This window comes from Galeopterus variegatus, unplaced genomic scaffold, assembly GCF_000696425.1.
Source record: "Galeopterus variegatus unplaced genomic scaffold, G_variegatus-3.0.2 Scaffold9189, whole genome shotgun sequence".
Lineage (NCBI taxonomy): Eukaryota > Metazoa > Chordata > Mammalia > Dermoptera > Cynocephalidae > Galeopterus > Galeopterus variegatus.
In genome coordinates this window covers 51,351-67,487 of record NW_007735300.1, presented here as the reverse complement: position 1 = coordinate 67,487, position 16,137 = coordinate 51,351, and the positions used below count along the sequence as shown (strand labels likewise).

General features: G+C 48.6%; 1 protein-coding gene across 2 annotated transcripts in view; it reads right to left on the bottom strand.

Moving 5' to 3' along the window:
* Positions 1 to 7,478: 7,478 nt before the first annotated feature.
* Positions 7,479 to 16,137, bottom strand: part of SLC6A2 (solute carrier family 6 (neurotransmitter transporter), member 2) — a 48,246-nt gene continuing 39,587 nt past the window's right edge. The window contains exons 9-14 of one of the 2 annotated variants that reach the window (XM_008593463.1): positions 15,299 to 15,427; positions 14,706 to 14,805; positions 13,389 to 13,489; positions 12,699 to 12,866; positions 11,021 to 11,092; positions 7,479 to 7,683 (exon numbers count right to left, since the gene is read on the bottom strand). In XM_008593463.1, coding sequence (XP_008591685.1) covers positions 7,627 to 7,683; positions 11,021 to 11,092; positions 12,699 to 12,866; positions 13,389 to 13,489; positions 14,706 to 14,805; positions 15,299 to 15,427 — 627 coding nt within the window. In that variant the 3' untranslated portion in view covers positions 7,479 to 7,626. Of the gene's footprint in view, positions 7,684 to 10,301; positions 10,386 to 11,020; positions 11,093 to 12,698; positions 12,867 to 13,388; positions 13,490 to 14,705; positions 14,806 to 15,298; positions 15,428 to 16,137 lie in introns of those variants that run through there. The other variant, XM_008593464.1, reaches the window with a different exon arrangement.

Sequence of the window (16,137 nt, the reverse complement as noted above, 5' to 3'; positions counted from 1 at the left end):
CATATAAATAATATGTGTTTAAATTACATGAATATGCAACTTACATATATATGTATACATGTAAATAAATATACTTATTAATATGTGTATTATGCACTTGTAATTGAAGGGAGTGTTGGAACTACGGGAAGACCCATGTCCATGACCCCTTGACCATGTTATGCCTACAGGCTGGGGACCAGGGAAGATGCCATATCAAGTGGTTAAAGGCACAGCCTGGAGCCAGACTTCCTGGGTCCCAATCCCAGGCCCAGCAACTAGTAAGTTACTTCATCTCTCTGTGCCTCATTTGTAAGTGGGAATAATAATGCTACCTCCTCCCGTCATTAGGAGGATTCAATGAGTTGATATTTGTAAAGCACTAAGAAGAGTAACTGACACAGGGTGAGCCAAGCTGTTTGCTCATTAAACGTCAGATCAGTCCATTGGCCTTGTCCAAGGTGCTGATGCTCCTAAGGTCTCAGTCCTCCTGCGAATCATGTTATCTGTGGGGAGGATACGGCTCCATTCAACTGAGTTTTTAAGAATAATCCAGGTACTCCTTGTGCTGTGTTTCCCTCCAATCCCAAAACTCAAGAGGGAGACTACAAATGTCATTGTGGAGCCCTAGATCTCTCATCTTGTGTCTGGCATTCCCTGATCTGACTCTGCAGCTCATTTGATGTGCCAGAGTTGCAATGTCCTTCCTTATCATGGGTAGGGGTGCCTCCAATATTGGCCCTACACTGTCACTCCTCCCCATTGCTAGGGTATTGTTACTATCAAGTGGCTAGAAATGTGGGTCAGGGTCCAACGGCAACCACAAGGGGGGCTGTGGTGCAAGAAGACAAATTTAGCAGAGTCCTGGGAATGGGCTCAAGGTGGGCAGCAGGCAGGTGCCCTGTTGTGCTGACTGTGGCCAGGGCTGGGGCTGCTCCAGGCCTCTCCTCTTCTGACTCTGCATCTGACTGTCCAAGGCTGGGGCTCTGGACTGCAGCCTGGAGCTCTGGACTTCAGCCTGGAGCTGTACGGGGTGTGAGGAATGCTCCTGTCCAACAGCCATTCTCTGCTGCAGAGATGGTGGACCTGTGGCTCCTGGGTATGTCCAGCCATGACCCTTACTGTGGCTTCTCTGGGGATGGGGTGGTCCTCAATTTCCTGTAGCACAACTCTTACCCTCGTGTCCTGCTTGTCTGGCCCAGCTCAGCCCAGCCCGAGGCCGACAGAGCTTGTAGCTGACACACAGGACACCAGAACCCAGTTGGTTGCCAGCTCTTTGAGGAGTCTCTGGCCACCATGCCTCTGTCTCCTCCCACTCTGGGTCACAGCTGAGGTCATGACTGGCCTAGGGGAGCACCTCTCTTGCCAGCAGTTTAATAGGGGCTGACAGAAGAGGCTTGTAGGGCAGCCAGGTCCTGCAGGAGGCAAGGCCCATGGAGGCTGGTATTTCCCAAAGCTTGAACTTCCTGCCCAGGTGGTCACATGCACTCAGGCCCAGGGAAACTTGGATTTGGCTTCTCAGACCCAAGTGCAAGGGCACCATCCTAAGGTGACCACCATCCTAAGAAAGGGAACTAAGGGGGTGAGGGAACAGACACTGTTTTGGCTGCATGAAAGCACAGCAGTAGCTGGGCTCCCTTTAAAATGGACAGAGAGGTGGGTGAGAGGGAGAGGAAATAGATATTCACCATGTCGCTGACATGGGCCTAACATGTACTAACAAGCCATGTAGCAGGTACTATTCTGAATACAAAATTAAGTATTAATCCTCCCCATGANAGAACCCAGTTGGTTGCCAGCTCTTTGAGGAGTCTCTGGCCACCATGCCTCTGTCTCCTCCAATTCTGGGTCACAGCTGAGGTCATGACTGGCCTAGGGGAGCACCTCTCTTGCCAGCAGTCTAATAGGGGCTGACAGAAGAGGCTTGTAGGGCAGCCAGGTCCTGCAGGAGGCAAGGCCCATGGAGGCTGGTATTTCCCAAAGCTTGAACTTCCTGCCCAGGTGGTCACATACACTCAGGCCCAGGGAAACTTGGATTTGGCTTCTCAGACCCAAATGCAAGGGCACCATCCTAAGGAGACCACCATCCTAAGAAAGGGAACCAAGGGAGTGAGGGAAGAGACACTGTTTTGGCTGCATGAAAACACAGCAGTACCTGGGCTGCCTTTGAAATGGACAGAGAGGGGGGCCGGCCCGGTGGCGCACTGCTACAGTGCGCCGCTTGGAAGTGCGGTGGCGCTCCCGCCGAGGGTTCGGATCCCACATACAGACCGGTTCCCGCTCACTGGCTGAGCGAGGTGCGGGCGCGACACTGAGGGTTGCAATCCCGTTGCCGGTCCCAGTCCGGTATGGGCGCGACACTGAGGGTTGCGATCTGTTGCCGTTCACGAAAAAAGACAAAAAGGAAAAAAAAAATCCTTTGAAATGGACAGAGAGGTGGGTGAGAGAGAGAGGAAATAGATATTCACCATGTCACTGATATGGGCCTAACATGTAATAACAAGCCATGTAGCAGGTACTATTCTGAATACAAAATTAAGTATTAATCCTCCCCATGACCCTAACGTTACTGTCGTCATTCCCATTTATAGATGATAAATGGTGGCAGAGGAAGGTTAAGGAACTTGCCCAAGGTTGCACACTATGGAGCGATGAAACCAGGGTTGGGATCCAGGCACTGCTGCTCCAGGGAGGTTGCTCCTAAGTGTAAATCACCTGGTTTCATCTTCTGGATAACTAACTCTGTCATGGTGATCTTATTCCCAAACTTCAGAAACAAGAAAGCCTCAGAAGTTTGACCTAACTTTTCCAAGATTCCACAGCAGGAAGTAGTAGAGCTGGAATTCAAACCCAGGTCTAGTCTGACTGCAAACCTTTGATCCTTCTACTCAACAGGGGGTCTGCAGACCACAGACTGCTGACCAAATCCAGCTCACCATTGGTTTTGTAAATAAAGCTGCTTTCATGCTACAACAGCAGAGTTGAGCAGTTGTGACCGAGACCTTTATAGACAAAGTCTGCCAAGCCCTGCACTAAACCTAAGGGATGAACAAAAGACAGCAAGTTCCACCCCTGCCAATCAATGCCTGCCCAACAAAGTAGCCATTCACACCTTAGTATGAATTAGTCCATCAGCTCTGTGACAGCTCCCTGAGAGTATCTCATAGTCAAAAACAGAAAGGACTTTAGAGAATCTCCTAATCCATGGGAAAGCCAAGGCTTAATGGTAACTTGTCCAATATAACTCAATCATAACATCAGAGTAGCTGGTCTGGGCACTGGAGGTCCAAAACTTTTCTACAGCCTTGACCTCTAACAGCATTTACCCATCCAGAATTTCTTGGACTGTCCTGTTAGGGGCCATTTGACAAAGTGATATTTCCAAGCCCCTGCAACAAGCTCCGACTAGATGACCAACTTCTCATAGCCACGCTGTCTTTTCCTACAGCTCTAAGGTACCTGTCAGGACTTGCTTGATCCCTAACCCAACCTTACTTCCAGAGGGCACCAACATAAAGAGGAGAGCATTGATCCAGGGATGAGGGGACCTGGCTTCGTCCTTCAATTGCTGAGCAACGTTAGGTGGGTCACTTCTCAACTCCAACCCTCAGTGTTCTCATCTTTCCAGTGGGCACATTGTTCCTGTTGCTGCCTACCTAGCAGGGTCATAGTCTGGAAAACAGCTGAGGTATTTGATGTCAGATGGACTGACATAAAAAGTCAATATAATGTGGGTGACGGAGATTCACAAATTGGCACTGTTGTCACCCTCATTTAGTTTGGGGTGAAGAGAAGAGACTGACACCATGAATCATCAGAAGTGAGAGGCCTCCACAGGTAATATGTAGCCGTGGGTCTTCAGCATTTGAGAATCTGATGAACACATGGATCTTCTCCCCAGAAAAGTGGACATGAACTCGTCCAAACAAAAATTTGCATTTAATTTCAGAAGGTTCTAAAAATTTTGAAGCCCATCTATGAACGCTTAGTTTTGATGACTTCGGATCCATTGTACAGATGAAGAAATTGAGGCCTATAGAGAGACTACACATACCAGTGTCTTTTGGAAGGAGATGAAAGTGAAGCTATATAATCTCCAAAAGTAGGACAGGGTGTAATTCAATTTGGAAAAATTCAAAAGCCCACCTGGTCCCTAAAGTGAGGCTCATCTGTGTTTCTCTGGCTTCTCCTACAACCTTGTCAGCCTAGAGGACAGGGTGGCAGCCTGGGTTGCCAGATCCCCCATATTCCCAGAAGAGCTGCCCTTTCCCCTGTGGGCCAGCCTCCCTCCCCTTCTCCACAGGGCCACTTACTCACTCAACGTCAGTGTGCACAGGAGAATGCTGGAAACATAACTGCCTTTTGTTTAATTCACTATAATAAACCCTAACTCCAATTCTAGGTTGAAACAAAATGATCAGTGTGATAATACCCTCTCTGGGTTGTCTGCTCAACTCCAATTGGACAGGCCAAACCACTCCCTACACCAGGACCTTTGGCATAAATATATTTGCATCTCCCAAAGCTGCTGTACAAGACCGGGCTTATGACTATCCAAAGAGTCCCAGGAGCTCCAAATAGAAGGGACCTTAGAGGTTATGCAACCTCCCTCCCCTATCCCTAGCTGGCATTCAGTCGCCTCTACCACCTCCCAGAGAGACATTGCGTGCTATCTGCTTGCATATCTCCAGTGCTGGGGAGCTCAGCACTTCCAGCAACAGCCCATTCTCTGTTCTAGTCTGATCTTCTTGCAAGCTATCTCCTTGGGCTTCCTACTACTGGCCCCAATTCAGTCCTTGGGCCCACCACCCAGTCCCTGACAGCCTTTACATATCTGAAGACATTGTCTGAATTGTTTTTTCTTTTAATTTTTATTTTGTCAATATACAATGTAGTTAGTTATTGTGTCCCATCACCAAAACNACGGAGATTCACAAATTGGCACTGTTGTCACCCTCATTTAGTTTGGGGTGAAGAGAAGAGAATGACACCATGAATCATCAGAAGTGAGAGGCCTCCACAGGTAATATGTAGCCGTGGGTCTTAAGCATTTGAGAATCTGATGAACACATGGATCCTCTCCCCAGAAAAGTGGACATGAACTCGTCCAAACAAAAATTTGCATTTAATTTCAGAAGGTTCTAAAAATTTTTGAAGCCCATCTATGAACGCTTAGTTTTGATGACTCCTGATCCATTGTACAGATGAACAAATTGAGGCCTATAGAGAGACTACACATACAAGTGCCTTTTGGAAGGAGATAAAAGTAAAGCTACATAATCTCCAAAAGTAGGACTGGGTGTAATTCAATCTGGAAAAAAGCCCACCTGGTGCCTAAAGTGAGGTTCATCTGTGTTTCTCCGGCTTCTCCTACCACCTTTGTCAGCCCAGAGGATGGGTAGCAGCCTGTGTTGCCAGATCCCCCATACCCACAGAACAGCTGCCCTTTCCCCTGTGGCCAGCCTCCCTCCCCTTCTCCACAGGGCCACTTACTCACTCAACATCAGCATGGGGCCGGCCCCGTGGCTCACTCGGGAGAGTGTGGCGCTGGGAGCACTGAGGCCGCGGGTTCAGATCCTATATATGGGTGGCCGGTGTGCTCACTGGCTGAGTATGGCACAGAGCACACCATGCCAAGGGTTGCAATCCCCTTACTGGTCAAAAAAAAAACCATCAGCATGCACCAGGAGAATGCTGGAAACATAGCTGGCTTTTGTTTGATTCACTATAATAAACCCTAAATCCAATTCTAGGTTGAAACAAAATGATCAGTGTGATAATACCCTCTCTGGGTTGTCTGCTCAACTCTGATTGAACAGGCCAAATCACTCCCTACCCCAGGATCTTTGACATAAATATATTTGCATCTCTCAAAGCTGCTGTGCAAGACCGGGCTCACGACTATCCAAAAAGAGTCCCAGGAGCTCCAAATAGAAGGGACCTCAGAGGTTATGCAACCTCCCTCCCCTATCCCTACCTGACCCTGAGTCCCCTCTAACACCTCCCAGAGAGACATTGCGTGCTATCTGCTTGCATATCTCCAGTGCTGGGGATCTCAGCACTTCCAGCAACAGCCCATTCTCTGTTCTAGTCTAATCTTGCAAGCTATCTCCTTGGGCTTCCTACTACTGGCCCCAATTCAGTCCTTGGGCCCACCACCCAGTCCCTGACAGCCTTTACATATCTGAAGATATTGTCTGAATTGTTATTTGACATTTCCTTTATATTGGTGTCACCATCTACTTGCTGATTTACATTAAAAATAATTACATGTAAGTTCATATCTTCTCCACAATAACAACACTCAGCTCTAAGGGCCTAAGTGTGACAGTATCCCTCTCCCACAGATGCACTAAATTGTGCATTCAATTCAATCCAACTGGAGGTTCTGATTCTCTTGAAATATAGTCCTAGAAATGAAAAAAATAAAACTAAACTAAATAGCTGAAACTGGTGTCACTTGATATCCACTTTTTATTTAAACAAAAATGTGTCAATTTCAGAGCTAGGATTACAGATTTAACCCCCTTCAGTCTCCTGCTCCATAGGTCTTAAAAAGAGTTACTCATATTTGGGTGAAAGATGAGCCACTATGACCAGAAACTCTTCTTTACTAGCTGGAAGTTGATCATAGACAAACCTACTTCCTTACATAATTCATAGCATTTTAACTTCATGGCTGAAAGCATTCGGAACTCCATTACCAGGTACATAGCACAGGAAATACCCTTTATTATTCTATACACTTATTTTTCCATGAAGAGCACAACTTTTAAAATAAATCCAAACAAGACATAGAAATTTGCATGACATTGGAACAGTCCATGACACAGAGAGGACACTACTGAAACAGTCCTTTTTTACACAGAAGCAGAGAGACAGAAGGACGAGGGCAGGGACCCGAAAAGCAACTTCACATTCACCAATGTTTGGTGGCTTCTGTGACTGCAGCAACAACTATGCACCTACCCGCAGAGCTATGGATCCTGGGACTTACAAGGGCATGACAATCAGTTACCCTCCAATTCCTCAGAACAAACCGGTTGGATTATTATTATTTCTTAATACCAAATTTTTCTGGTATCGGCTGAAGAAATATCTAAGAGGAACTGCTGAATGTCCAGAAAAATCCAATTTTGGAGGCCAGAAACCTGATATTTCTCTGTTCAATGAGTCATTTTCGTTTTGGAAAATCCTACAGTAAGTGATGTGCTTCCTTCATTGTAAATTTAGCACAAGAACATCATCATGCAGACATATTGTTTTTCTTTAAATGGATGGAACATTTCCTTATCTGATCCAACCCCTGATTTTACTGACAAAGGAACTTGAAGCCCAGAGAGGTGAAGCCACCCTCCCCAGGTCACTCAGCTACTCAGCTGCACATGCAGGTCCGTGAAACTCTAAATGCTGTGCTGTTTCCACCACATTACACACCCTCTCTGTTCTTCTCCTTTCTGTGGCTTTCAAAGGAAATAAACAATTAAAGTGAGTTCAGTGGGCTTCTCTACTATGAAATGACTTCTTTGGTAAGAATGCTCCAGCCTCACATTACCAAGGCTGGAAAACAGATCATATGGTGAGAGACTGGCTCCCTCTCGGGCGGGAACTCCCTCTGAGAGTTAAGGCAGCTTTGGGGACTTTTGTTCAGCAGCATATTTGGCAAGAGTTGGTCTTTCCCCTTCTTCCTTGTCTCATTTGCATATAGATGAAGACTAACAGGTGGGTCCTAAATAACTAGACACTGAGTAAATGTCCATGTGATGGTCTTAAACAGATATCTTACATTTCATGGAAAATAATAATTCTTTAAAATCCTGGTAAAATATCAAAAGTGTCAAGTGTCATATACAGTACACAGGAGCACCCTTGTCCTGGGTGACCTCTGCAATTAAAAAAAGGCCACAAAAAAGAACTCAAACATTACTTATGAGAGAGCACATAATCTCTCTCCATTAAGCATTAGTGGAAAGGTGAACCCACGTGGTCTCCCCACACCTCTACGAGAATTCCTACAGCTTTTTGGGTATCCCCATCCTCCCAAGTGACCTGTGCTTGGAACCAGGTTCCCCTGCACCCCGGACTTGGGAGCCAACTTCCACCACAAGGCAGCACCATCGCATTGGTTTGGTGTTGGTTCAGCTAGCACCACATCTCAGATCCCCCTGGGAAAAATGTCTGACTACAGAAGGGCCATACGCTGATGGCCAAAAGAAAATTGCAGGCTCTCTCTGAAGTGTGCCCCTGTTTTAACACATACAGGCTTTGCTGACTGCTTGCTCTCATTTCAGCCAAATAGACTCGGCTTTTCACATCCTACTGTTCCAAAGAGTGATTATTTTCATCAAAAGAGAGTAGCTAAATAATTTCCTCTCTGGCAACCAGTTAGATGAGAATAAGTGACATCCTCTCACCTCTTCCCTTCTTCCAACACATTGTTCTTTTGCTAAAAAATACTTCTTTGCCACTTGAACGGATTTTCATTTTTTAATAACAGCCCTCGGTGGGGTGAACTATGTTGTGCAGGGAATTTCAAACTGCTCTGGGCTGAGAGTCAAGGGATGTGAATCGAGGGTTCCACTCAATCCCTTAGGAGCTGAGAAACCTTGAGCAAGAGTGACTGAAATGCTGGACCTTGGTTTTGTCACCTGGGAAATGGGGAGATAGAAGCCAGCCTTACAGTCTTCACTGGGCAGATGGGAGGCAAAAAAAGTGACACCTTGGGGGAATTACCTTTCATGGGAGGATTCAAAGTCACTAATGGACCAAGACCCCCTCCTGATTGTTTTCCAATCCACTGGAGGTTCTCAGGCCTAACCTTTCATAAAGGTCCAAGACGCCTTGCCACTTGGGCCTTCTCAGGCTTTGAATGGCATCCTGGTTTCAGGTAAAGCACCTTCTCAATGTGTCTCTCTACACTCCTAAGAGTAAGTGAAGTGGCCTCTTTTTATTTTTTCTTTGGCCAGAGATTCTGCAGCAGGGGCTCCTACAGTCAGAATAAGGTTTCCAATGAGGGTGTAAGAGACATCATAAGCAGAAATCCCAAATAAATGCCACCAAGTTACCAAACCATGAATCATTTCTTACTGAACTGAAACTAACCACCACCATCACCACCAGAGGGCACCACTTGTGAGTTTGTATCAAAAGTAAACCTAGAAATTCTCTAAACCCACCAACCACCTCCTAAAAATATTCTCCCCTCAACTTGAGTGACTGGGTTGCTCTGTTCTTGGTCCCACCTTACCCTCCAAGGTGCCAAGTCTAGCCCATGAAGAGAGACAAAGACAGTATTCAGGGCAACTCTCCATTGCTCCATTGCCTAAGACCTTTGGTCTGTGCTGGGTGTGATTCCCAGAAGAAAGCTTTACAGGTGTCCGTGAAAAACAATTAAGACGACAGCTGGTCAGGCTGCTGTTGGGCACCCACCGGGCCCATAAGGACAGCAGAGAATCCCATATGGAGACACATCTGGCTTTGCTGGGTCCCTGTCCCAAGTTCCCCAGGAAGATCTTAGGAACCACAGGTGGGTTTCTGGGCCCCCAGTGCCTGACAGCAAGACCAGCACATGGCCTCGGTAGACACGACTCACATCGTGGCCTCTACCAGTTTGTCTGGTCCGGGAACCTCTGCAGAACCTGCTCACTGTGACTCATCTACGCTCTTCCTCTTGACACCATGGCTCTAGACCTTCTGACCACCAGAAGCCAGAGGAATGTCCCAGAACACACACAAGTCAAACTCAGATTATTCAGAATGAAAATTAAGAAGGTTTCTGCTAGACATCTCCTGAACCACCTATCCATGAACTTCATTTTAGGAACAAATTAATCCAAACTACCAGACCAAGGTTCAGACACCAGAGCACCTACTGGTGTGGGCAAGAGAGGGAAGATCTATGCACCCCCACCCCAAACTCAGCTGGGCTTTTGTTTGTTTTTTGGGTTTTTTGGTGTCTGTCTAAAACCCTACCCTCGTTCTGATTTGGTGGACTGAGAATTTCTTCTGTGGCTCAAAGTATAAACAAACGTCGTGGGGAGTTCTGCTCGAGACATGGACCTCAGCCTGGGTGGACTCCCAAAGTGGGAGAGACTTCCCCCAAACAAAAGGGGTTCAACAGAAGTCATTTTTCCTGTTCTCTCCTCTCCTCCTCTTCCTCGAGGCTTACCAACCATCCGCTCAGAGCTCCCAGGCCAGATGAACAGAAGGTGAACAAAAACCAGAGTCACTAAATTAATTGTAACTGGGAAAAGAGGAAGAGGGGGTCAGAAAGGACATTGTCCAGGAGAGGAATCCCAAGACAGTGTCCGGGGTGGGAGCGAAGCAGATGCCTTTGGCCTGGACGTTGGTGCGGTGGAGTTCCTCCGCCTTGAGGGCCAGGTTCAGATAGCCAACCAGTGTTGCAACTGCAGAAAAAGACGGGCAGGACTTTATGACAGGGCCAGGGGTGGGTGGGACCAGGAGGAGCTGGGGCCAGCTGAGCAGCATAGCAAGAAGCAAAGGGAGGCAGAAAGGACAAAGACCTTGGAGAACATGCAGGTTGATTCCCTAATTGTCACTGAGGCCCAGAAAGAGCAAAGGAGCATCCCAAAGTCATAGAGCAGGTCTGAAGCAAGGGCCTCCTGGGGAACCTCCCCATCCCCAATCCTGATGTTTTTAAGGGGAATAGGTAGGACCTAGGCCAATAGGTTACTGATGTACCTGCAACTCTTCCTTCAATTTAAATTCTCAGCCTAGTTTGGTGACACTCCATGGCGACGACTCATAGAGGCAGAACAGAGTTGCAGGAAAGTCTGGGCACTTGGCTTCCCAGGACCAAGGAGCAGAGGGGCAGATGGGGGCTGGTTGAAAGCAGAGGACAGGCCCCTCTCCTCTTCCCAACCCAACACCACAGCCCCATGGTCTACAGGCCATAGCTGCTCTGGGTTTTCTGGCTGTGTGGTCCTGCCTCCTGGGGTGGGGGTGGGGCGGTGGCACACAGCAGGGAGCATCTAGGGCCCGTCCCCAAGATCCCCGCCCCAGTCATCCAGGCAGCATCTACCTGGAACTGCCTGACATCCCTCTGGGCCACCAGGTGGTGCTCGTTCTCCGGCGTGATGCCATAAGCCAGTCTCTGTGAGAGGATGGAGAAGGGGAGGAGGCCTCAGCTTGGCCCAGGGACACCCTCCTAGCAGCCCAGCTGATAGCTCCAGGTGAGGGCCACCTGCTATTTGGCCCTAAAACCCCACATGGACTGTGGCGAAGTCCATATGAGACACCCCCATCCTTGCTTGTGAAGCCGGTCTATTCACTTTGAGTCATTCATCCAGTGAATGTTCACTGAGCCACCTACTGTGGAGACACTGGGGAGGGCCCTGAAGATCCAGAGTGAAGAAAACCCATGTGGTCCCTGCTTTGGGGGAGCTCACAGCTCCCGTGGGGAAATGGCATTGAAGCAACACACACACAGGTCATCTTAAACTAAGATTGCAGCAAGTGTTGCAGGGACAACAGGAAGGGGGGCCCCTGTGTGAGACTAGAGAGGGCCTCCTGGGGTGCAGACACATGCAGGGACTTGGCATGTGTCCTTAATCAGTGACTGACCACCAGGTAGTGGGAAGACTTCCCCACTCCCAAAGTGCAAAGAATAAAAAGCTCAGGTCTCGGTTCCCAAATCTGGGATGAGCCCAACAGACACGGATGCTCCCAGGGACACAGGACAGAGGCTCCCAGACTTTGGGATTGCACAGGCAGGAAGTATATCACAAAAAAATGGGGGTGGGAGGTACAGACACACACAGCCCAGCCTGGGACCCTCTTCCCGAAGTTGCTGCAGGGCTCGCTCCTTTGTCTGTCTCTTCATTAGGATGTGAGCTCCGTAAGAGCAGGCATTTTTGTCCAGTACCTAGAATACTGCCTGGCACATATTAGATTCTCAATAATTACCTGTCAAGTGAGTGGAAAAAGGAATGAAGAAATGAAATCTTTGTTTTGCAAGGTAAGGACCTGCAAAAAGACTATCACCATTAGTTTATAAAAGAAAGGTTATTTTAACAACCAAATAATAGGAATGACATAATTTCAGAATAAAGGGCACCGTTTCCCAAATACTTATATATAAATGTATGTAAATGTTACATGTATATAATAGAGTATATACATGTATAAATGAGGGTATCTCAAAAAGTTCACAGAAAGATTCGTATTCCTTCAATTCTATTCTCCACAAACTTTTTGAAGTACCCCTGTGTGTATATAATGCACACATGTAAAAGAAATCAGAAATCAGTGATTTTGGCTGATCAGATTATTAGGTTCAGGAAAAAGGCATGTAAAAACCAAGATGACCGGATCACAGTGGGCTTGGACAAGGACAGTTGGGACATCCAGGACATGACAAATCTTAGAAGGGGAACAGGAGGGAGCCCAATTATGGCAGTGTGTCTAATCGATCCTTAGTGAACTCAAGGACTGAGCCTCACCTTCTCACATAAGTAGCAGTAGGAAGAGCAAATGACACGTACTGAAGGCTTCCTATGTGCCAGGCTCAGTGCTAGGCACCCCCTTTCCCTTTCAAGGTACATAGAATTATCCTCAGGTTACAAAGGTGAAAACTGAGGCTCAGGGCGTAAATAACTTGGCCAGTGAGGTGGGTCTGTCTGATCCTAGTACCTGTGTCCTGTCTCACCCCAACAGGAATGACCCAGGAGGCCACCTCCCATCCTGTGCCCAGAGCTCACCTCCCAAAGGGAGCCCCGCGTGCTGAGGAACTTGTAGATGACGTAGGCAGGGACCAGGACCATGGAGGACAGGGCGATGCCCCACCCGACCCAGTTGGCCCAAAGTGGGAAGATGTAGTCATCATAGGTGAGCGGCTTGAAGTTGATGATGCTGACCACCACCACGAACTGGGGGGAGGGACGGACGGAGGACCGGGAGGGTGACAGAAGGGGGAGACAGGGAGACAGAGGAGAGAGACAGAGAACGGGGAGGGAGGGGCGGCGGGAGAAAGGACGAGAAGCCGAAACAGATGACAGAAATGAGGAGCAGGGAGCAGGACGGACATAGGAAACGGAGAAAATAAGGAAGGAGGGAAAAAGAGAGAGTTGACTCAGAAAGGAGGAACAATTCAAGAACCAAATGATTAAAAGGAGGCGAAGGCAATGGGGAGCAAGAAAAAAAGACGAAGAACGAAAAGGTGACTTTGGAACTGGCACGACAGCCCCCAGGGACTGGCCCCAGGCTTGAGACCCCATGAAGGTGGACGCCCACCCTGGTGTCAGCAGGGCTGAGCCTCCCAAGTGTCCTGTCTGCATGACCAGGGCCTCTAGACCCCAGAGCCTCCTCCCCTAAGAAGCAAATATACCCGCCCCAGCCCCACCCTGGACCCAGTCCCTTCCCAACAGGGCTCTTGGCCACACGCTACACACCAGGAGGAAGGCAGGGCTGACGAACTTCCAGCACAGTCTCCAGTACAGGCCCGGCTTAAACCCCATCATCTGCTGGATGTCGTTGCTGAATCTGTCCACACCTGCACACACACAGGACAGGCCCATCACAGGGGTCCCCACAGATGGGGCGGGCCAGGCCTTGCAGAGCCCTGGACCTCTCCCACAGTGCTCTCTGAGGTCCTGCCCCAGGCAGACGGCAGTGCAGGGGGGCAAGACGCTGACACCCTGGACTTTGGAGACCTGGGGATGGGCAATTCGTGGATGCAGAACAAGGGAGAGGACAAGCTCAAGGACACTATCACCTTTTCTGTGCCACCCCAATTAACCTGCCAGAGGGAACCAGGGCTCAGAATGATGAGGGGACCTGGCCAGGTCACAGAGCCTGGTCAGCCTGACTCCAGCACCTTGCTCTTTCTTCTCGCTCACTATTTCTCTGAAATCAACAACTGTGTATACTGCACGCTCCCTGACTTCAGTCTGACAGAAGAGCTCAGGTTCATGCCGCAATCTCTTTTCAAGCAGAAAAGACTGAAAACAGGACTAACACTTTGGTGTCACGTGGAAAAAAAACGGAACAATTACAGCACATCTGACAGTTTGTATAATGTGCTCTCGATTCGGCTTCAGAATCAGTGGCCAGATAAAATACAGGACACCCAGGTAAGTTCGAATTTCAGATAAGAAATTTTAAAAATTAGTATAAGTATGTCCCATGCAAATTTGGGATATACTTATACTAAAAAATTATTCATCGTTTATCGGAAATTCAAGTTTAGCTGGGCGTCCTGTGTGGTGTTTGCTAAATCTCACAACGCTACTCCAGCATGGATTACGTGACTTAGGGGTCAGCAGCTCCCTATGGGTTCCTCTTTTTTTTTTTTTCCTTTTTGTCTTTTTTACTGACCGGTAACGGGATCGCAACCCTCGGTGCTGCGCCCGCACTGCGCTCAGCCAGTGAGCGGGAACCGGTCTCCACTTGGGATCCGAACCCTTGGCGGGAGCACCGCCACGCTCCCAAGCGGCGCACTCTCCAGTGTGCCACCGGGCCGGCCCTGGGTTCCTCTTTAGAAGTGGACACTGGCTGCCTTTGAGGGCCTTGCAGCCTCCTATCAAAGGGAGTTCATCCAAAGATGAATTGAGGGTTGGGGAGAACTGTTCCTAGTAAACAACTTGCTCAACTCTGGAATTAGCAGGTGGCTCATTTTCCTGAAAATGGAAAGTGCCTCTGCATCTCCAGGTAAAAGGGATCCAGGAACACTGGGGGCGGGGGGGGAGGGTTTCCATGCACTCACATACCATAAAACCAGGAAACTCCGATGGCTTCCATGAGCACAGCAAATAGGATGGAGGTGCCTGCTGCAAAGGTGTCCAGTAGGGTCAGCACATAAATTCCACCCTGCAGCATGGACAGAAAGAGCCTGAGGCCATCTTTAGCTAGAAGTTGTTGTGTCCATCAAATCTTACTGTCCCAGGTCCCACTCACTCAGAACCCTGTTTGAGAGCACGGTGACAAGGTCATAGTGCTATTGTACTGACGTTACATATTTGCATTCTAACAAGGCCTATAGAAGTCACTGGACCTAAGGGTGTGTGTTTCAGCCAGTAAAGAGTGAGATGGGTTTGAAAGAGACTTTTGCAGCCCCTTAAATCAATAAGCAGTAAATAGGGTTGCCTGGAAATCCTCAGGCTCAGGGGTGGAAGGGGAGAACCCTAACCCCAGGTCTAACCCTAGGTGATTGCACACAGGGTTGAAGATGCTGGGCCCCGCCATGGTTCTCCCTGTGCTCAGCCTGGCCCCACCCAGCCCAGCTCCAGGGCTGAGAATGTCTGACTTTGTTGAAATGCAGCCCCAGAAGCTCCAGGAGACACAGGGCCCAGCCCCTCCTCACCTTGGTTATGCAAAACAGGGCCAAAAGGAAGGTGCCTAAGGTGACGGCGAATGTGAAGAGTTTCCGGTGTCTCCTGAGGACCTGGAAGTCGTCTGCTAGGCCTGTGATGACGGCCTCCATGCCTCCCATCTGGAGGGAACCAGGCAGGGTGGGGTGCAGGAATGAGGGTCTTTCTAGACCTCAGTCTCAGGCTCTGAGCTATGTCCGACCTCCCGCAGCCCAGGACTCAAGCACCCTGGCCGTGGCCTTGTCCTTGAGAAATGAGCAGGTCCTCCCAATCCTCTCATTCCATTTCTGTCCTGTTCTCAACCAAACTCAGAACTTAGAAATTATGTGCAAGACGAGGAAGAGTTAACTCCTGTCTCCCCCTAATCCACGGGTACCCTCTCCTGCCCGCTCACTCAGCCTGAGTGGGTGCAGATCAGCTGATGGGAGCGTGAAAGAGGTCAAATGCCAAGACACCCTTGTGATACATTTGCATGTAAATCGGGGCCTTCTGGAAATAACTACTAAAGAAGAGCATCTTTAGGTCTTTAGCTCTTCTTCCAGGCAGCAGTTTTTGAGAAGGATTTTCGGCTGCCTTTCTAATTATTAAGCAAAGTGGTCACCTCAAACTGCAGACCCTCAGAGTCTGAAAGGGTCTCATATCCCACTGCCACAGCACATTTATTCCTTATGAGGCCACTGCCACGGCAGATAAGAAGCAGACAAGCAGCTGCCTCTCTCCCTTCCTCTCCTCTTGGCAGACACTGTTAATCAAAATCCATTTTCTTCCCTATAAGTCTGGAAGCAGCCTCAGAATCCTTCTCAACACCCTGCTCCTGGCAGATCTACCAAGT